The sequence below is a fragment of the Podospora pseudocomata genome, chromosome 3, assembly GCF_035222375.1.
Source record: "Podospora pseudocomata strain CBS 415.72m chromosome 3, whole genome shotgun sequence".
Lineage (NCBI taxonomy): Eukaryota > Fungi > Ascomycota > Sordariomycetes > Sordariales > Podosporaceae > Podospora > Podospora pseudocomata.
In genome coordinates this window covers 1,557,275-1,577,700 of record NC_085887.1, presented here as the reverse complement: position 1 = coordinate 1,577,700, position 20,426 = coordinate 1,557,275, and the positions used below count along the sequence as shown (strand labels likewise).

General features: G+C 54.3%; 7 protein-coding genes across 7 annotated transcripts; 3 read left to right on the top strand and 4 right to left on the bottom strand.

Annotated features, from left to right (window-relative positions):
* The first annotated feature begins 990 nt into the window (after positions 1-990).
* On the top strand, positions 991-2,202 carry QC762_0052400 (uncharacterized protein). Its single transcript, XM_062883510.1, has 3 exons — positions 991-1,224; positions 1,321-1,788; positions 1,837-2,202. The coding sequence occupies exons 2-3, from the start codon at positions 1,494-1,496 to the stop codon at positions 2,094-2,096; spliced, it is 555 nt and encodes a 184-aa protein (XP_062744640.1). The 5' UTR covers positions 991-1,224; positions 1,321-1,493; the 3' UTR covers positions 2,097-2,202.
* On the bottom strand, positions 1,868-4,033 carry ASK1 (DASH complex subunit ask1; the record flags this gene model as incomplete). The annotated part of the gene is made up of 2 exons (XM_062888736.1): positions 1,868-3,888; positions 3,940-4,033. 2 exons carry the CDS (start codon positions 4,031-4,033, stop codon positions 2,486-2,488), a joined length of 1,497 nt encoding a protein of 498 aa, XP_062744639.1. The 3' UTR covers positions 1,868-2,485.
* Positions 4,034-4,367: 334 nt separating this feature from the next.
* QC762_304400 (uncharacterized protein) lies at positions 4,368-5,410 on the bottom strand (the record flags this gene model as incomplete). The annotated part of the gene is made up of 2 exons (XM_062888735.1): positions 5,115-5,410; positions 4,368-5,056 (listed from the first exon to the last, which is right to left on the bottom strand). The coding sequence occupies exons 1-2, from the start codon at positions 5,296-5,298 to the stop codon at positions 4,368-4,370; spliced, it is 873 nt and encodes a 290-aa protein (XP_062744638.1). The 5' UTR covers positions 5,299-5,410.
* Positions 5,199-8,610, top strand: QC762_304390 (uncharacterized protein). Its single transcript, XM_062888734.1, has 2 exons — positions 5,199-5,821; positions 5,874-8,610. Exons 1-2 carry the CDS (start codon positions 5,602-5,604, stop codon positions 8,555-8,557), a joined length of 2,904 nt encoding a protein of 967 aa, XP_062744637.1. The 5' UTR covers positions 5,199-5,601; the 3' UTR covers positions 8,558-8,610.
* Positions 8,611-8,639: 29 nt separating this feature from the next.
* On the bottom strand, positions 8,640-12,149 carry FUN12 (eukaryotic translation initiation factor 5B; the record flags this gene model as incomplete). Its single annotated transcript, XM_062888733.1, has 3 exons — positions 8,640-9,012; positions 9,078-11,581; positions 11,640-12,149. The coding sequence occupies 3 exons, from the start codon at positions 12,147-12,149 to the stop codon at positions 8,766-8,768; spliced, it is 3,261 nt and encodes a 1,086-aa protein (XP_062744636.1). The 3' UTR covers positions 8,640-8,765.
* A 1,093-nt stretch (positions 12,150-13,242) lies between these two features.
* QC762_304370 (uncharacterized protein) lies at positions 13,243-17,571 on the bottom strand (the record flags this gene model as incomplete). Its single annotated transcript, XM_062888732.1, has 2 exons — positions 15,038-17,571; positions 13,243-14,981 (listed from the first exon to the last, which is right to left on the bottom strand). Exons 1-2 carry the CDS (start codon positions 17,169-17,171, stop codon positions 13,243-13,245), a joined length of 3,873 nt encoding a protein of 1,290 aa, XP_062744635.1. The 5' UTR covers positions 17,172-17,571.
* A 172-nt stretch (positions 17,572-17,743) lies between these two features.
* Positions 17,744-19,979, top strand: GYP8 (GTPase-activating protein gyp8; the record flags this gene model as incomplete). The annotated part of the gene is made up of 2 exons (XM_062888731.1): positions 17,744-19,025; positions 19,084-19,979. The coding sequence occupies exons 1-2, from the start codon at positions 18,794-18,796 to the stop codon at positions 19,977-19,979; spliced, it is 1,128 nt and encodes a 375-aa protein (XP_062744634.1). The 5' UTR covers positions 17,744-18,793.
* Between the last annotated feature and the right edge of the window lie 447 nt (positions 19,980-20,426).

The following is a 20,426-nucleotide window of genomic DNA, read 5'->3' as shown; positions in this document are numbered from 1 at the left end:
TTTTTGTGCTTGTTCAACACTCGACACAGGAAAGAATTTTTTCTGTTTCTCGACATGTGATGCTACTTCCTCTTGACATTCTGCGAAGAATGTATGCTAAGTCCGTTCTAGAGAGGGTGGGAAATACCATACATAGACCATAACATGACTTGGATTGTTCAGAACATACATAGTAACGATGGAGGAAACTGGGAAAGCCGAATTGGCACTATTGAGCAAAGAAATGTACGGCCCGGCCTCGACGCCATCACCTCGACGTTCCTGTCTGGATTACTCACGCGGCGCCTAGCTGGGCAGAACTGTCGTCTGTCGTTCTCAACCACCTGCCTAATTTGGCCTCTCACCACCACCCCTAACCTTCAGCGTGTTGAGCACACGCAAGCCTCACGGGTCAGGAAACAACAGCCTTACGCAACAGGCAACGACTTCTTTCCGTCCTAGTAAACAAGGTTTTGGTGTTTCCCTGCTATGAATGCTACCCAGCAGCACCGGCACTTAAACAGAAAGGTCACGCTGATAAGAAGGACCGTGCAGATTCTAGACAAAGTCCGAAGGTGAAGACACAAGCAAGGGCTGCATCAAGAGCGAGAAAAGTCACCGGGGTCTGGTGGTATTGATATCAGGCATCCAGATACATGTTGACGACGACACGACGTATGTCCAACAGACCTTGAGAAATTTTCTGATGATGTCGTTATTTTTTTGCAGAACAACGGTGAGAAATGAAAAGGGGGCCGTTGGTGTATTTACAACCCTTCTGGCACTGCTATTCCCATACCTTAATTAACCGGTTGGCGGTGCGGTGGCATACCTAGTCACAGCCACAACTTCTCACCATAGAACAGTCACGATAGATCTCTCCGCCTATCTGCAAGAAGAAGAAACCTTTAAAAAAATCTAGAATCTGACACACCGTCACACAGGGCGTATTTTTTTTCTCATTGTTACACGCGCGGCTACCCCCATTCTGACTTGCATCTATCTGCCCACCACACACGACACCCATCGCCCGGTGTGACGCCGTCCTGTCTTTGTATGTACACCAACAAGAAGTGACAATGGTACGAAAAAACCGTTTGACGTAGGCTGTGTACGCATGCACATTGACACCACGCTGCAACCCACTTTTTTTCTTCTTTTTTTTTTCTTTTCCTTTTTCGTCTCATCTCATCCTAGTTTCTGAACTACCTATCGCCAACGGAGCGGCGGGTGACTCACTTACCGGTGTGTGTTCTGTGTCTGTCTACTAGCATGCTGTCCACCACCGTTGCACACACACACACACACACAGATCACAAACGGGCTGCTGATTACGACCAGCCTTGCGAAGCCACTTTTCCACGGGTGGACCGACAGCATGGATCGGTAGTGTGGACGTGTGTGGCAGCGGCGTAGGCAGCTACGTAGGGTTCACCAACTACAGGACGATGGATGGGGCTGACGGGAAGGATTTCAGTCCTTGGTAAGGTAACCAATGCTTGTTTTTCTCAAGTATGCCGTACCTGGTACTAGGAAAGCTTGTCCTGTCTGTCGTGTATATAAGATCTGGGTTGGACGCCCCTTTTTTGTCCTCAGGTTGTCACCAGGCAGAAAATCACACAGACACACACACACACACACATACATACACTTGCACAACTATCATCGCACCACTCAAAACGGCTATCACCATTTATACAGTGACCACCACCATAAACATCACAATCACAACCACATCCACCACCGCTATTCTCACCACCAACACCATTCCCAACTTCACTTCCACAATCACCGCCATGTCCTCCAACAGTAAGCCCCCCAGCCCCATCACCCTCCTCCACTAACAACCTCACCCAGCTTTCAACTCCCCCCTCTACCCCCGCAACTACGCCACCCAAATCATGGCCGACCAAAAAGCCGCCCACGCCCAAGCCAAGCAGCAGCAGTCCCAGTCACAACAGTCCTCCTCCTCCGATGACACAGCCTCCATAGCCAGCACAACCACCGACATCTCCTATCTCAAATCCCAAGCCAAGTCCTCCAAGAGTTCCTCATCAGGCGGGAAGCCAGCAAGCAAAAGCCAAGTGATGAAGAACCAGATCAACATGGGGTTTTGACTCCCTTTAACGGTGAGGATAATCGAAGGTTTAGGGTCAATCTGCTAGCTGCCTCTTACTAAAGGGGAGGTGGTTAGCTGGGCAGGAGGTGGGATACACCAACCATGAGAAGGATGGGTAGGGTAATGGCAAGGGAAACAAAAGAGGAGCATAAATGCACAGAATTGGGCTCAACATACACTCTTCAATTTTTTCATACAGCAAAATACGACATATATACACCCACATACCACGTACCACATCCCACACACCACATCCAGACCCTTATTTTACCCCCCATCTCGACCCTCCACTGTATTGACACCTGCCACCACCCCCCTTCCCCTCCCCACTTTACACCCTAAAAAGTATCATCCTGCATCTCCAAACTCATCTTCACCAACGTAGGACTATACTCCATCCCCCTCTGCCCCCATTCCCCCTTGTTGTTCTTGTTGCTCTCCCCCAAAACCAGGCACAACCCCCGTAAAATCCAACGTCATATCCCCCTCCCCAGCCCTCATCAGCAACCCCTCCACAATCCTCCTGCTCGCCTCCCTCGCAGGCGTCTGCATCAACCTCCCAGGCGGCAGCGCAAACTGAATCGTCTTCGGCGGGCTCATCCCCATCTCGCTCAGCTCCCGTTCATCCTCATCATCATCCTCGCTCCACCCTAGCTCATCCCCCGTCGCGTTCGCATACTTATCCTCATTGTACACATCCCTCGTCTTCCCCCCCTTGGCCGCCGGTGTCTGCACGCTCACCCCTGGCGTCCTAGGGGCATTAACACTCTGTTTAAGCGCCGCAGACCGATACGCCGCCTTGGTAGGCGACATAAACGCCGCTGAGCGCAGTTGTGGCAGCGCAATCTCTGGGCTGTCGCCCGGGGAATCGGCCCAGATGGGGCGGGAGGTGGTTGTTGGATCAGCACCGGACTTGCCTTTGCCGGGGGTGGTGAAGAGGGGTTGGTTAGAGGTTATTTTCCATTTGAGAGGCGTAACTCCCGTGTGGCCTTTGTGAGGGGTGGCCATGACGCGGAAGTTTTTGTCCTTCAAATGGTGGAGGACCGGGTCGGTATTTTTCTTGTTGCTCGGTTTCAAGAACGCCAAATCGTCGTCGGAATCGAGGAATTGTGTTGCCGTGTGGGATTGCTCGGGAGGGGAGTGACGGGGGTGCATGGACATGTCTGGGAGGCGGGTGGTGAATTCTTGGATGAGGAGGGAGGTGTTGTCTTCTTCTTCTTGCTTTGGGGTGGGCTCGTAGCCTGGCGTGTTGGGTTTTTGCGAATAGTCCCGCCTGAGGTTCTCGTAGGGGGAGGAGAGCGTCGCCATTTGGGAGCGGGAGGGTATGGTTTTCCCTATGGTAGGGCGGGGGGTGCTGCCCGAGACGTCTTCGTCGCTGTTGTCAAACATTGATTCGTCTTGCTGGTGCTGCTGCTGGTGCTGCTGGTGCTGTTGTTGTTGTTGTTGTTGCTGTTGTTGTTGTTGTCGGCTGCCGCTGGGGTACACTACCGAGGATTGATTCGCCTCGAGATGGCTGACGCCTTCGTTGTGGTGTTGTTGCTGGTTACGGGGAGTGCTGTACTGGGCAGTACTTTCGTCTACTGTCTGTTCGATCTCGGTGCTCTCCTCGGGCTCGTTGTTGGCCAGCTCTTCATATCCAGACAGCGAGACGTTGGCAGAGGCCTCGAAGAATTGTTTCCAGAACTTGGTCGCCTCCCACACATTCCGAGAGTGTTCGCCATACTGTTCTACAAGAGGCAAGATGCTGCCGGTAACAATGCGGTGCGCTCTGCTAAAGTTGTGGTCGATTTCTGGGACATGTTAGCCAGGGCATATCGTTGGGAAGACAGAAAGATGGGCACCTTGAAGGGTAAGAGTGATGGATTGCTCGAGCTTCTCGAGCTCTTCGGTGAGAGTCAAAGGCCTCGCCGGCACGGTAGAACCTGGGCGAGACATTGTGAGTTTGTAGTGTAGTGCTGTGTTGTGTTTGGGGGTTTGTCAACAAAGATGATGTCGCGAGCATTGGGCCCAAATTCAGCAGCGCGTCATGTCAATCGCGACTGCGGGGCTATTTTTGGCGGGGTTCCCATTTGCGATCAACACCACGCAAACATCTCGAGACTGGAAAATAATACAGATTGACACGCTTAGGGCGTTATTTGCTTCCAATAACCATAACAGGGTATAACCAGTACGCCTAACAATCTGCATGAGCCCTCCCCAAAAAGAAATAAGAAATTGGTCAGCGACCACCCCATGAATACAATGGGCGATAGTCAGCCTGTGGATCCTATCTACCCCGACCTCGTCCTCGCCCTCGACCTCTCGCTCTGGTGGCAGTCCGGCCTCTGGCTGTTGACCTACCGCCCTTGGTAGATGCAGGTGTGCCCGTTTCTTCTTCGTCATCCTCTTCTTCCCCGTCCTCTTCAGACCCTTCTTCCTCCTCGCTCTCCTCTTCACTAGGAGGGGGTGACTCTTCCTTCGCCTTGCGTCCTCTACTAGCAGCACGTTTGGCATTTCTACCGGTCCTGGCCGTCTTCCTGGAGGGACTAGCTGCAGGAGTCTCATTATCGGTGGCCTCAACAGTAGAACTTCGAGTCTTAGTGTTCCCGTCCGTTGATGCTGCCGATGTGGCTGCCGCTCGCTTCCTCTTTTTCCCGTCACCTCCAGCGGTAGGGTCGTTGGGGTCCCACTGTGGCGGACTGGACGGTGCCTCACTGGGATCTGCGCGAGCCCTCTCCTCCATCAGGTCGACGTAGTCTTTAAAGGGTAGTCTGAAGTCGAGGTATCGCCTGGGCTGGCCCTTCTCTTCTGGCGGATCCATACTGTTCTCTCGCTCGTCGATGGCTTCTAAGTTATAGAACTCGCGTAGCTTAGCCCAGATGCCGGGGATTCGGGTGTGTGGCCATACGTCGGGGTCTATTCCGTGGTTACGGAGGTGCTCGCTGATGGCCAGTATCCGAAAGTGTTTGTGCATTCCTGGTGACTGTGAGCAGACTATCTCGGCGAGGTATGGGTGAATGGCAGGCCAACGAACCTGCTGGTTTCCACCGAATGACGCCCTTGAAAAGAGAAGCCACCTGGTCGTCCGTCCACGGGTCCGTAACCTCTTTTGGGGGAGCTGGTGTCTCTGAAGCGGCTGGTGTATCAATGTCCATCGCATCGTCTGGAGTCGCGGCGGCCTGGGTGCTTGCGCGCCCGCCTTTCTTCTTGGGAGGCATGTCTGCTCTGTTTAGTTATCTTGTGGCTATCGAATCGAGGAGAATTATCAACCGAATAGCTGCTCACGGAAGATACGATGTGTGTCGGTTCAAGAATTGAGTCGGAGGAAAGTTGAAGCTTCAAGCTTCAATCGAGTCGCAACCAAGCGCTCCGACCGCTGTGGCTGCAGCGCAGTTGACAGACAGGGATCAGGGAAGCTTTAGCGGGTCAATTTACGCGACTGGGGTGCTCCGTACGCGTTCCACTTTCCCTTCTCAGCGCTCAGTCAAGTGAACACTACTACAACACCAAGCACATCAAAGATGGCGGGCCTTCATGATGTAAATACCGACACCAGCAGCTTTTTCTCAGATGCTCGCTTAAAGATACCCCCATTAAAGAAGAAATATGCAGACAAAGACGACGAGGATGACCTCTCTAATCTCTTTGCAATTCCCGACTTTTGGCAGCCCTCCAACTGGCTTGCCAAGTCTATCGAGGAGATCAATAAACAGAACCCCCTGTTTTCATGGGGAGCTGAAGGTATGTATTTCTTCCTGCAGGCTATGAGGTGCAGATGCTAACTAGTAATTAGGAACACAAGATGGACTGATCAGCTCTCAACTACAAGGACATCCGACTCCTGAACTTGGCCAGGAGAATGACGATGCTTTCTTTAAACTTCCACCCATTTTGAGAGATCTTGCCGCTCAGCATGCCAAAGCCCCCGGCGCCGATACAGCTCAGGAAGAAGACCAACCAGAGCTCGACCACGAACTCTCTAGCGAGGAGGAAGACTTTTGGCTTCTCCCAGACGATGTCGCCAGCGCCAAACCCCAGTACAAAACATGGGAAGCCTTTGAGAAGACCAAAGAAGGGCCTACCTCCTTCATCACAGAAGCCGGCCCAGCAGCCTTCGACTCCATAATCGCAGCCTCAAACAACGACACTGAAAACAAACCACCAGACATCCTGGACAACTCAATCTACTCCGCCTGTCTTTTGACTCTATCCCTAGGCAGAAGCTCCCTCCTCTTCACCTGGGACTCCACCCAAAACTCCTTCACCAAAACCGCCCCTCTCCTCCGCACCTCGGGCATCACCCTCGACTTGATCAAAGCCATCGACAACCTCTGCCTCGACTGCGGTAACTGCACGAGACACCTCCAGTACTACTCTGAAACCGCCTACTCCTCCCCGTCCTCCTCCCCAACCCGCATCGCCTTCGCAGGCGTCATCGCCCGTCTCATCACCACCGTGGGCACCGAGCTCAGCACCCGCAGCCGCAACGTCAGATCCATCCTCCAGCTGCAATCCCTCGTCCAGCCCGTCCAGACAGTCCTCTCCTACTTCAAAAACCTCGTCCAGAAGGTCGCCACGGCAAAGACAGACGAGGCCATGCTTTCTGCTTTGTTTCAGGCGGTCCAGGCAGCCGAATACAAAGACGATCTCTTGCGCGCGGCTACCAACGAAGTCCTAAGAATCGTCTCCCGGCCCTGGACGGATTTCGTCGAGGAATGGATCGGCACCAAGGTGGAGGAGGGTATTCCCGTCAGCAAGACAGGTGGTTTAGGCAAGGGGTTTGTCAAGGTGGCAGACAAAATGTGGATTGACGACCAGGGGTGCGATCTGGACGAGCCAGAGTACTTTCTAGACGAGTCAAAAATGCCGGGGTTTGTCCCCGGGGACATGGCGGAGAGTATTTTCGAAACGGGGAGGAATCTGCGGTTTTTGAGGGAGCACCATCCTGAGCACCCCCTGGCGCGGGTAGATGTGGTCGAGTTGACGAAGCCGCCGAGGTTGGAGTGGGAGTTTGAGTGGGAGGCTATTGCGAGGTTGGAGGGGAGGGTGGAGGAGTACAGGGGGGCTGTTGAGAAGGTTCTCTTGGCTGCCGGCGTGGGGGGTGAACAAACTGGTGATTCGAAGACGGAGGAGAGTGGTGCAGTAGAGTTTGCTGTGTTTTGGAAGTCGGAAGCGGAGGTTGCTACGAATATTCTCGAGTCGATGAAGCAGATGGATCAACCGCTGAGGGAGCCACCGCCGGCGGATGACCTTGCCCAGCTGCTGAAATCACACCTTTACTCCCCCTTATCTCACAAGACAGCCCTGTCACCGCACACCTCCCTTTTACCACTCTTATCGTTCAGTCCACTACTGACATATCAATCAGCCCTCCTGTCCCAACTGACTACAACCCTCCTCTTCACCTCCCACTCCTTGCGCTCCCACCTCTCCCTGCTGAATCAATCCTTCCTCCTCTCCAACGGCCTCCTCGTCGCCCGGTTGTCCAGCGCGTTGTTCGACCCTGACTCCTCCACCACCGAACGCCAGAAAGGCGTCGCACTTGGCGGCTCCTCGTCAATGGGCCTCCGCCTCGGATCTAACCGTCGAACTTGGCCTCCGGCGTCTTCAGAGCTCAGACTGGCTTTGATGGGGGTGCTGTCCGACTCTCTCGGCGGGGGCGGTGAAAAAGGAGGCCGGTTACCGGGCGACCTGTCATTCTCCATCCGTCACGACCTCACCCCGGAGGAAATAGACAAGTGCATGAACGTCGACGGGTTGGGAGCGTTGGATTTCCTGAGGTTGGCGTACACCACGCCGCCACCCCTTCGCGCAGTGATAACGCCGCAGGTCCTGGCGAAATACGACCGCATCTCCCGCCTTTTGATTCGGGTGTTGAGAGTGCTGCACGCAGCCAGCAGCTTCTCCACCTCGGGGCTACCGCCAGACAGCGAAGACGTCACGTTACGGTTTGCGTGGGAGGCGAGGGGGTTTGCCTTTGCGGTAGCAAACTACTTTTTTGATATCGGAATCGCAAAAGTCTGGAGGCGGTTCGAGACCTGGCTCGACACCATCGAAGCCACCCTCCCCGACCCCGCCGACAGCGCCAGAGCGGGGATCAGTCCCGAGATTTTGAGGCAGAAACAGGAGGCAACGCTGGACAGTATCATGTCTTGCTTATTACTTCGGAAACGTCAACAACCCGTTATGGCTCTCCTAGAAGAAGTCCTCTCCTTAATCCTCTCCTTCGCCCGACTTGTCAGAATCAAAGCTGCCGATGCCCACTTGGAGTTGCACGGACAGCAGCACCACGACGAAGAGAGGGACCTCTACAAAAGATTCCACCGCAAGGTCGAAGTTTTCGTCACCGTCCTCCGGGGCTTGTCCGAAAAAACACCCACTGCTGAAGGAAGGAGGGGTGGCAAAGACCAGGAGAATACCATAGAGATGTTACTCACAAGGTTGGATTTGGAGGGTTGGTATGCCAAAAAGAGGTAGTAGCATACATACATGATATCAGTAGAAAAATACAACAAACACTCCCACCACAGCCACAAAGATACCCATACTTGATAACATTGTGTATACTAAATACCAACTGGTAGTGACAACAACACAAAATAACATCCCCCCGTCCATTTTTGTGTGAAAAACCATATCACACCCTGTTCCCTTCCCCCCATCCCGTTTTCCATTCCCTAACCCTTTAAGCAATGTCAAACATGGGCTTCAGCTTGATAATCAACTGCCAGTCATCATTCGTCATATCAGCCCGGTAAAACTCCTTGAGACAGTTGATGCTCGCTCTCGAAATGGCAGAGTACAGCATGTCCTTCTCCTCAAGCTGCCTGCCATACGTCGGCTGGTGGCTGCCCATCTCAATCTTGACGGCAACCGACGGCTGGCCCTTTTTGCAGATGGGGATCTGCTTATGCTCACGCTCGATGGACGTGCTGTTACAACGTTAGCTTCTGGAATCACAATGACAGAAAGAGGGGAGGAGAAAAAAGAAACATACACTCTGCCAATATTGATCACCTCCTTCAACCCGGTGTTGGGGTTCTGCTTAATCACCGCAATAGGCGTGTTAATCCTCAGCGCACCCTCAACAACATCCACACCAACAACGATAGGGTTCGTCTTGTTGAACACGGCCACCGGCGACAACACACAAGGGAAGACAGCCAGCATCTTGGACTCCTCCTTCTTCTTCTCCAGCTGCTCGGCCTGGTGCTTGGTGAAGTTGTCAAAGAGATGGTAGATAATGTCGGCAGTGAAAATCTTGATGCCCTGCTCATCGGCATACTGCTGCGCTTCCTTGTCGACCTTGACGTCGAAGCACAGCATGACGGCGAGATCAGGCGACTTCTCCAACATGACACCGCACTGCATGACGTCGCGCTTGTAGACCGGGCCGATGCCAACGTTGGCAACGGGAATCTTGCAGTCCTTGAGGAAGTCAAGCAGGGCTTCCAAGGAACCAAGGGTGGACGCCTGGACCGAGACACCGCGACCGGTCTTCTCGACACGGCTGAAGAGAGAGGCGAGATCGGCCTCGACCTCCTCCTCGAGGTCATCCTCGTCATCATCAGGACCGACGACAACAAGCCTGGAACCGGCAATGGCGCCTTCAAGACCAGGAGCCGAAATCTTCACACCCAGAGCCGCCTTGACCTCCTTATTGTGGACGTACTGAGACTTGACACGCAGCTCCTTGAGGGGAGCCGGCGTGAGCAGCGCTCTGATGTTCGTCTTGATGACACCTTCAACACCGCACAGCATGATTCGATCGCCTTCCCTGAGAATGCCGTTGGACAGGATGACATCGATGGTCATACCAAAACCCTCGATAGCCTTGACCTCGAGAACGGTGGCCTCGACCTCGGACAAGTACATGAGCGAGCCGACCATCCTCTCCTGGGTAAGCTGAGCAATGAGCTTGAGCAAGTCGGGGATTCCCTCGCCGGTGTGGGCCGAGGTGGGGATCAGCGAGACGTATTTAGACATGTTCTTGTTCTCGTAAAAGACCTCAGAGTTAAAACCCTGCTCGGCGAAAGCAAGCTTGGTCTGGTCGAGACGGTTCTTGAACTCGTTCTGGACGGCCTTGCTCTGCAGAGCCAACGAGTCCTGGAAACCGTTGTTGTCAATCTTCTTCCAGCCGTAGAGACGATCGATCTTGTTGAGGGCGACAACGAAGGGAGTCTTTCTAGCCTTGAGCAAGTTCATCGACTCGATAGTTTGAGGCTCGAGACCGTGCATGATATCGACCACCAAGATGGCAATGTTGCACAGAGACGAACCACGGGAACGCAAGTTGGAGAAGGACTCGTGACCGGGTGTGTCGATGATGAGGAGACCGGGGACCTTGAGCTCGAACTTGCCATCCCGGTTGACGACGGCAGTCTTTTGGCGAATGGCATCGGCAGGGAAGTATGTAGCACCAATCTGCTGCGTGATACCGCCAGCTTCGCCCTCCTGGACGTTGGTCTGACGGATCTTGTCGAGCAGCTTGGTCTTTCCGGTATCGACGTGACCGAGAATGCAGCAGATAGGCGAGCGAAGGTTATCCGCAGACCGGGCAGCAAGAGCGGCCTGGTGAGCCTTTTCTCTGCGCTCGGCAGCCTCTCTCTTTCTCTTTTCCTCGGCAAGCTTGGCGGCTGTCGTCTCCTCGTCCTCGGAGGATTCCTCGTCAGAGTCTTCCTCTTCCGACTCGGACTCGTCTTCATCCTTCTTCGGCCTCGAAGGCAGAGTCTTCTTCTCGCCCTCCTCATCAGAGTCGGCATCCCAGCTGTCCTGGACCTCTTCCTTATCCGACGCGGCGGCGGCCTCCCAATCCTCATCAACGCTGTCCTCAGCAGCAGCCTTGGCGGCAGCGGCCTTCTCAGCAGCCTCCTTCTCAGCCTTCTCACGAGCAATGCGCTCCTTTTCAGCCTGCTCCTTGGCGGCAGCCTCAGCCTGGAGCCTAGCGCGCTCAGCAGCCTCAGCAAGAGCCTTTTCCTCGTCGAGCTTCTTTTGCATAGCACCACCTCTCCTCTTCTCAGCCTTTGGCTTCTTCTCCTTCTTCTCCTCGCCCTCCTCGCCAGCCAGAGCGCCAACCTTGATGCCAGAAGCCAACATCTGCTGGAGCTTCCTTTCATTGCGGGCCTTCTCCTCCTTTTGAGCCTTGGTCATGTACTTGCCCTCCTTCTTGAGCTGCTCGATTCTTTCTTTCTCCTTTTGCTTCTTCCTCGCCTTCTCCTCCTCCCTCCTCTTGGCCTCCTCAGCCTCGCGGCGCTCCTCCTCCTCTATCCTCGCCTTTTCCTCGGCGGCGATTCTCTCATTCTCCTCCTGGGCGCGACGGAGAGCCTCTTGTTGCTTCTGAAGAGCAGCAAGCGCAGCAGGAATCTTCTTCTTCTTGCCACCGGCAGGCTCAGCGGGAGGTGGGGCGACAGCAGCGGCCGCGGGGGCAGGAGAATCTGGCTTCTTCTCCTCGGCCTTAGCAGGTTCGGCCTTTGCAGGGGCAGTCGCCTTCTTCTTGGCAGCCTATTGTTCCCATCATTAGCAATCATTCCCCTTCAGATTTTGTCGAACAAAAACATACCTGCTCCTTCTTCCGCTGCTTCTCCCTCTCCTTCTTGAGCTTCTCCTTCTCAGCCTTGGTCAACACCCTCCCCCCCTCAGCTAACTCCTCCTCCTCCTTCTTCTCGGCCGCCATGGCAGCCTGCTTGGCCTTTGAAACCTGAGTAACACCCTTCTGTTGCTTCCCGCCCTTCTTAGCAGGCAAAGCAAACTCATCCTCCATGCTCGCCTCGACAGGAGCGGCAGGGGCAGCAGCAGGGTGCTCATCAGTAGCAGCAGCAGGAGAAGCGGCACCCTCGGGGGCCGTATCGACCTCGTTGAGCCAGTCCTCGTCCATGCCCTTTTGCTTGCGCTTCTCCTTCATCTTCTTCATGCGGGCCATGAGGCCGCCGGCAGGGGCTTCATCCTCGGCAGCAGGGGCATCAGCACCAGCAGGGGCATCACCGGCGGCGGCGGCGGCGGGGGTCTCGCCAAAGGCTTCGGCTTCCCAGTCGTCGTTGGCCTTCTTGTTTCCCTTCTTTTTAGGAGGCATATTGGGCGGTGTTTTGTTTTGTCTTGTAGAAAAGTTATTTGCTTTTTCGACGGGTTCCTTGAGTAGGATTAAGTCCGTGGTTCTGTTTGGACTTTCGTCGTGGGGCTGGGGGTTGCTCGCAACAGGCGGAAAAGGGCGGTGCCTTTTTTGACGTTTGTCGGGGAAAATTTCACAGTGAAAACAAGTGAATATAACTTTTTCAAACCCTTGGTTCTGAGCACACAACAAGTTAATGTGGTGCAAAGAGGTCTGGTGTGTGTGTGATGGGTTGTTGGCAGACAACAAGAACAGCAAGAAATCAATCAGTCGTTGCGGGACAGAGAGAGCAAGTCAGCAGAGTTTGGCAGTGGCGGGCAGTTGAACAGCCTGCTGGAGGGGCTCGCGGTGCAGCGTGCCTTAGAGTTAAAGTGGGGCAGTATATTCACCCCAGTTTCACCACCTTTTTTAATGTGAGTGATGAGATGGGATGGGATGGATGAATGGATGGATGGATGGATGGCTTCTATACAATAGTAACTTGTGCTTGTGATTACAATGCTGGTTGTGCTTGTCTTTGGTCACTTAGTTCTCTCTTGGGTCGCTAGACAGAGCTGTTCTTTCACCAAACTCTTCAGCGGGCCCGTCCCCAACCTCTCGAAAAATATTGAGAGCTTCCAGGTTCCCCAAACTTCAGACTGAAGAAGAACAAGACGAACTTCTTCAAGGAGATCTCGAGTCACTCGCCGTCACTCGCCGTCACTCGCCGGACCCGATTCAGGTCTAGTCTCACCCGAGTCGCCTCACTCGGCCGACAGACAATGACGCAGTGGTGGTGGTGTGCAGCGGCACAAAAAAAGTTTAGAAAATCAATGCCCAGAGGTTTTTTGTCAGTGCGGGGCTCATTTTTTTGTGTGTTTTCTCAATACAGCAATATCCTATCTCGTAACATCAATTAATGCAATTATCCGAGTTTATGGCCATAATCACCCCCCTATGTGAGCTCCTGACCTGAGCCAACAACATCAGCCTGCTGTATGTTAGATGATGAATTCTGCTGTCTCGTACCTATATCGTGTATCAAAAGCAACGCTATGTATTCCCCCTCCCTCTAAAATCATAACACCGGCCTCAAAAAGTACTCCAAAACCTCGTACGCCTTCCCAAACGCCTTTCCCACATCATCATTCACCTCACCCACCCCCTCCACCTCCCCCAACAACTCCGCAAACCTCCTCTCATAATTCCTCACCACCCTCTCCAACTCCCCCTCCCCCTCCCCCTCCAGAATCCTCATCAGCAAATCCCCATCAACCTGCATCTCCAACCCATTATCCACCCTCGGCTCGGGGTTATTATTCCAAACCCCTCCCTGCTGACTATACCGACTCATAAAAGGCGTCACCTCCCCATCCAGCAGCGCCAAATTCTGCACAAACCTCAAAAACCTCCACGTCTTGAGATCAAGCGTAGTGAAGTGGTGAAGCGCCCCATTGAGCGAAGTCCCCAACGTCTCCGCATCATCAAACGACCCAAGCAGCCTCCCAAACCTCCTCCCCACCCCCTGCTCCCAAACCGGCCTCGTCCTCCCCCTCTGAAACTTCCTCACACTCGCCGTGAGCTCCGCCTCAAAAACAACTTCACACTCCCTGTCCACCTGCCTCCACGGCACCCACAACCCCCCGACCCCACACTCCCTGTCACTCACAAGCGTGATCCCCCCCTCCTTATCATCCACCCCTTCCGTCCCCGCAACCTCAATCATACTGACCCCGTTCCTCCTCATCGGATCAGCATTGCACATCCCCTTTCCCCCCCCACCACCACCATCCTCCAGCACCACAACCGAATCCCTCCCCGTCAGCACCACCAACCTCCCATTCTCCACCCTCAACCCAACCCCCGCCGACTCCAGCTCAAAGCTCCTCTCATGCCTCAACCTCTTCTCCCCCTCATCCAAAACCTCCCACCTGACGCTCTGCCCGACACACATCACCACCCCCTCCCCATGCCCAAGAACCGAATACACCGGCTGCTCAAACTCCTTCTTCCACCTCATCCAGTACCGTATCCGACCCGTCTCCTTATCCCTCTTGACGCTCACAACCAACAACCGTCCCTTCCTCGTCCCGACCAAAAGATAAAAATACGTTTTATACCTCCACTCCGTCACCGCAAGTATGACATCCCCTTGCTTTCCCAGCCCATGAATAAAATCAGTCGGGTTGTCGTTTCGATCGGTAGGCACCCCGATGTCCTCCCCCGTGTTGGGGTTTATAAACGCCAGGCTCGGTTTGGCAGAGTAATTCACCGCCGTGATCAGGCAGCCGAGCTTGCTCGACCAGATCAGCTTGTTGGGCGTGCCGTCGAGGGGGATCGATCGCGGGACACACCCCGGGGTGGGGTGCAGTTCTGTCAGGAGGATCGTTTCGTTAGATATGAGGAGGAGCTGCGTTATCCCGTCTTCGGACGGCACGTCAACTGCTGAGGCGAATTGGACTGGGGGGGCGAGAGCGTCGAGGTGGCTAGGGTCGACCGGAAAGATCCGGATTTTCTTGTTGAATCTGTTCTCTCGGTCGTGGTAGCGGGAGGCAGGGTTCAGGCCGAGGTACAAAAGGTTGTTGTCGCAGGTGAGGAGGAGGACGGGGTTCGATTGGCCGGTGATGTGTGCGCAGTTTAGTTTGGCAGACGCGATTCCGAATTTCTCGCAGTTGACAGCGCACGAGTCGGCGCTGGTGGTTAGGCTGATGACCTCTCCGCTTCGGGTGCCGAGAAAGATGGTGCTGCCTAGAGAGACGATGCTGCCGATTCCCTCGACCGAGGATGGGTCCTCGATGTTCGTGTGTTCGGCCAGGACTAACAACCGCGTCAGATACGACCGAGTTGAGAATAAAGAACGCGATGGCACTTACTTTCCGGAACAGAAATCACCTCCAGGTTATTCGTGGCCTGCTGCAGCGAACACCGCACCAACGCCGGCCCAGATTCATTCAACGTCCCAACCAGCAGAGTAAAATCCTCGGTCAACGCCAGACTGTTCACTTCACCACCCACCTCTACCGTCCTCACATGCCCGAGACCAAGATGAGACCACTCCATCTTGAAGACATGGACTTGGAACGTATTGCTACCCTTGTCATGAGCCGACACCGCAATACAACCATCCAAGATGCACGCATCAGACACTGAACACCCCTCAAGCCCAGAAAACTCATCAAATCGATATGATCGATGATCACGAGGCAGGGTAAGCACAGCCCCCTGTGTTGTGACCTGGACCGTAAACGGGCCAGAGTGAGAAAACGCCAACGTCGAACCGCTCAGATTATAAGGCGTCTGGCCGGCCGCAACGAGATCAGCGCTGCTGAAGTCCGAAGGGAGCTGCAAGACTGACGTGGCGTCCGGCATGGATATGATGATCTGATAACCATCACCCGTAGGGATCAGCCAGGCTTGCTTGATACCAGGCTCAAACGCAAGATCAAACGCGATATTGGCCTTCAACCCGTATCTGTATTCGGTAATCGACCCCTTCCTGCCACCCTCACACGTCGCAAACAGTCGATCAGGTCGTGGCAGCGGACCTTTTGGAAGCGCTGCCTTTTGCGCTTTGTCGCCATCCCGATGCCACTCGGTAACCTGAGCTGTAGAGGCAAAGTCCACCGCAGGAGACCAGTTGGGCAACGCCTCGAGAAACTCGATGGGAACTCGTGGACAGATCTTGTGAACACCCCCCGGACCCGAGTCGCTGCCCAGAATGAGTACGTCGGCGTATCGATCGTAAACACAGGCAAATGCGGTCGAGATGTTGCAATTAAAAGTGTCCATAGGCGTCACACGCTCCACTGTGCTGTCCTTGTCGGCCTCAAAGTACACAACCACGCCGTCTTCCCGTGCAAGAAAGATGCAGTCCCGTGTCTCAAAGTAAGACGCGAGCCGGAAAGGTCTCGTCCATGCTGTCCATAGCGGTAGGCGAGCGCCGTGGTGGGTAGGCGTCGGGGGAGGAGAGGACATCTCGATGGTCTCGAAGCTGGGCGGTCCATGAAGGCACTCGGTGCATACATCAATCTGGTGAGGTGATATGACGATAAAAGCCGACTGGACGGTCAGAGGAATGAGCAGCAGAGGCATCTGATTCTCCACGGGCATTCGATGGCCCTGCTTGTCCTCGGCAAAGACCATTTTCAGGTCATCCCCGAGCTTCCACTCGTAAATCACCATGCGGGACTTTCGATGTCTGACCACGATCAGGAGTAGGATGACGTGATTCTGGTCGCCCGGTCGTGGATATAGGAAGGTAATCTTGTGAATAACCCCGTTCACGCTCCGCAGACGGAATGATCTCACTGGGGACTGTAAAGGTTCGCCGTTGGCGTACTTCTCCTCCAAGCGCTCCCGTGATTCAAGCTCATAGACCACGAAGAAATCCTCGGCGTAGGCCAGAGCCATGTATCGCGAGCTGGGGTCGACCACGACGTGGAAGCCTGGGTGAGCCAGCCGCTGCTTCGGGCTCACGAAGCGAGTGGTAACAAACTCTGGCTTGCCGTTGGAGTCGGAACGGACGAACATAAAGACGCTGTCACCACTCTCCAGGGCCACCATCAGCATCTGCGGTGGGAGCCTGGGAGGAAGCCCAAACTGGCTGTCCTCCAGCTTGATGGGCGGTTGAGAAGAAAGAGCATCTTGTTCCTCTTCTGTCTTGATGTCGAAGCTGCCAACGACGCAGGCGTTTCGTATCCGAGACCCAAAGTTGACCTTCCTGACGATGTCCTTGAGACGTCCATCTCGGCGCAGCTCACGAATCTGAACAAAGTGGTCCCCAATAAAAGCGACGTCGTTGTGGAGGGGCGACCGTATCCTGACGGGCAGGATGGAGTTTATGAAGGGGCTCTCAACAATGGTCCGGGTGAGCAAGCCGCACCTAGGTGGCTTGAGGGCTTGTTGCTGGGGGGCAGCGTCGACTTGTTGGCTCTTGACGATGGACTGCACGTTGATGGTTTCGGTCACCCACTGGCCGTCCCGGAGAACGTTTGTCTGGAAGGCCATGGTGATGTTGCCGGCGTACAGCAAGGCGGCGGGATTTCTTTGGGATTTTCCTGGGATCACGCTGCACCTTTTGAGCTTTCTGAATTGAACCCGGGATGAAAGAGGCTCCCAGGCAGTGACCGAATCAGGAGAAGGCGCGGAGTCCTTCCGTGCATACGGCTAGGGGTACCAGGGCCTATCAGAATCAGGAGGGAAGCATGATCCCATGAAGATGAGCGACGGCGCTGCAGGCAATGTACGTCTTTTCCCGTCTTTTTGGTCTGCCGTGTTGTCAGCAGGCGCTGCACGCAATACTCGGGTAGGGTCAGCTTTTCTGAGGGCGGTCAGATTTCTGATATCTTTTATTCAGTCAGTCTGTGTTGGGTCCAACAGCCGAGAGAAGTTGGGAAGTTGGAGTTGGTGGGTGGCAGGTTGATGTGCTCGCGTGGGGCAGCACACGGCCCACGGCCAAATCGATCAAATGCCATCCACCCTCTCGATAGGTAGAGAAAGAGAACCTTACCTCACACCGGCAACCAACAACTAGTGAAGAGTTTTCCATGCTTTTGAACGGCAAAGCACATACCGCATCTTTTTTTTTCTTCTTTTTTTCTTTTTTCTTTTTTTTCTTCTTTTTTTGAGAATAGCAAAGTTACCTTACTCGGGGAGGAATCAGGACCCCTCCCTCCCGCCTTGCCTTAAGGTACCTTTGCTCTAGCGAAGCGATCAAATTCCTACCTGCTAGTCTATGTACATGGCCATCTCCAGCACCGTCTGCATTTGGCTTGATCTAGGCCCTGCAATGCTTTGCTTTTTTACAAAGCACAGTAAACTATTGTCTTCGGAAATGTATCCCACAAACGTGATTCGTCACCTTCTGGTCTTGTCTCGAGTCCAAGTGAGTTGGCGGATACAATGGGCGTCCATGTCTCATCCAGCCCCGTACCGTGCCGACCAAGAGCAGATGCCAAATTGACATATCACTTTCCATCGAGGGCCTCCAGACCATTTGGGACACCGACATTCCTTGGCACTGGAAGCCCTCTCGCGGCAATGATGATCCGAGTAGAGCTTCTCGAAGTTGCCTATTCTCATGAGGTTATCATTCAGAGTCGTCCCGTCTGGGGCATCGCTAACATGTACAGTGGGGGTCAACACTCATACAGCGCGGGGCAGACGTCGATTTTAGGTCCGATCCCTCTTACGTCACCGCGGACGAATCCCCAGCTCCAGCGCTAAAATGGCCCTGGCATGAAAAAGCACGGGGCATCTTGCTGGCCTTCTCCAGCACCCCCTGTCCATGTATCTCCGGCGCTAGCACACGACAGACACCCCCTTCACTCACACACACTCGCAAGCTGCGAGATACGAAGCTTCAAACTGGACCGGACAGATGGTGAGACGCTTGTCTATAAGTCAAACCTACGGCAAGGGCTCGGTCATTTCTACCAGCCTCATCCCTCAACTCAGACTTGGTGCCGCCGTCCATCCCTGATTGGGCACTCTCTCCACGTCTAGGCCAGACTTGCCTAACCCATCATCGCAATATCAAACAAACCCCACGCCCCGGATCCGAAACTTCACTCATCCGCTAACACCGGCAAGCTGTGCATGAGCTCAGAGAAAGGGTTAAAAGAGAGAAAATGGATATGATGCTAGGCCCCGAGCCTGGAACCAACACGGCCGACTTTGACGAAAAGCCCATCAAGATGGAGGACCCCATCGACGAGAAACCCCCCGATCCCAAAGACGAAGCCGCCGAGCAAAAGAAAAAAGATATCCTAAAAGCATGCAAGACAAGGGACTTTGCCGCCCTCAGAACCCTTGCCGCCTCACCAGGAGGATTTCTAACAGACACCATCCGCCAACAAGCGTGTAAGTGACCCCGCTACCCGATGCCTTAGCATCATGTTCTTAACGTTCACTTTCCTAGGGCCATTACTGCTGGGCATCCCACCACCATCAGACACCAAACCAGAAGAAGAAGAAGAAGAAGAAGAAGAAGAAGAAGAAGAAGAAGAAAAAGAAGTCTGGAAATCCCTCCCCCCTCACAAAGACGAATCCCAGGTCCAGCTCGACGTCAACAGAGCCTTTGTCTACTACCCCAACGACCAAAACGACACCCAGCTCTCCCACAGCAAAACCCTCCTCTCCACCCTCATCATCCGCACCCTCCGCCACCACCCGTACCTATCCTACTTTCAAGGCTACCACGACATATGCCAAGTCTTGCTGCTGACCCTCCCCCCGGCCCTCCAACCAGCCGCCCTGGCCCACTTGTCACTTTTGCGCATCAGGGATTTTATGCTACCGAACCTCCACCCTGCCATAGCGCAACTGCGACTCCTCCCCGATATCCTGAGATCGTCCGACCCGGAACTATGGCAACATCTGTCATCGACAGAACCTTTTTTTGCGCTGTCGGGGACGTTGACGATGTACGCGCATGACATTACTAGTCTGGGGGAGATCACCAGGCTGTTTGATGTGTTGCTGGCGAGGGATCCGGTTTTCTCATTGTATTTGTTTGCGGCTATTGTTCGCTCCCGCAGAGGGGAACTGCTTCATATACCGGAGGATGAACCGGAGATGTTGCATTCGGTGCTGTCGAAGCTGCCGCAGCCGTTGGATTTGGAGGGGTTGATATCGCAGGCGGTGGAGCTGGAACGAGAATACCCGCCGGAGGGGTTGAAGGGTTGGGGGAGGGGGATTAGTAGGTGGTCGGTTCTGAAGACGGGGAGGGGGAGGGGGTTTATAGGCAAGGGTTGGAGGAGGGGAGGGAGGCGTTTGAGAAGCAGGTTAGGGAGCTCGAGTGGAGGGAGAGGGTGACAAGGGTCGGGGAGGTGGTGAGGAGGAATAGGGGGGTGGTGAGGGGGGTTGGGTTTGCGGTTTTGGTTGCTGTGGTGGGGGTGGTGGTGAGGAGGTTTGTGCATCATCAGCCGGGGTATGGGGGGCATGGGGAGAGGGGGGGGATGTTGGAGTATGTGATGGGACTGGTGGGGAGGGGGTGGGTGAGGTAGGGGTTTATTCATAGGCGTTTTTGGGTGACAATGGGTAAGATAAAATGGGGGATTGACAGAGCAAATGTGTCAGGACTAGTTCAGAAAAGAAAGGAATAGAAAAGCCGAACAGATATGTGGAGGGCTTCAAGAATTGAGATGGGACGGCTGGGGGCACCAATAAAACAGAAGTTGATAACATAGCGAAAGGGGGGGAAAAAGCCGGCTCAATATAATCTCAATATGTGATCTCACAAACCACCCAGCACACCACGAC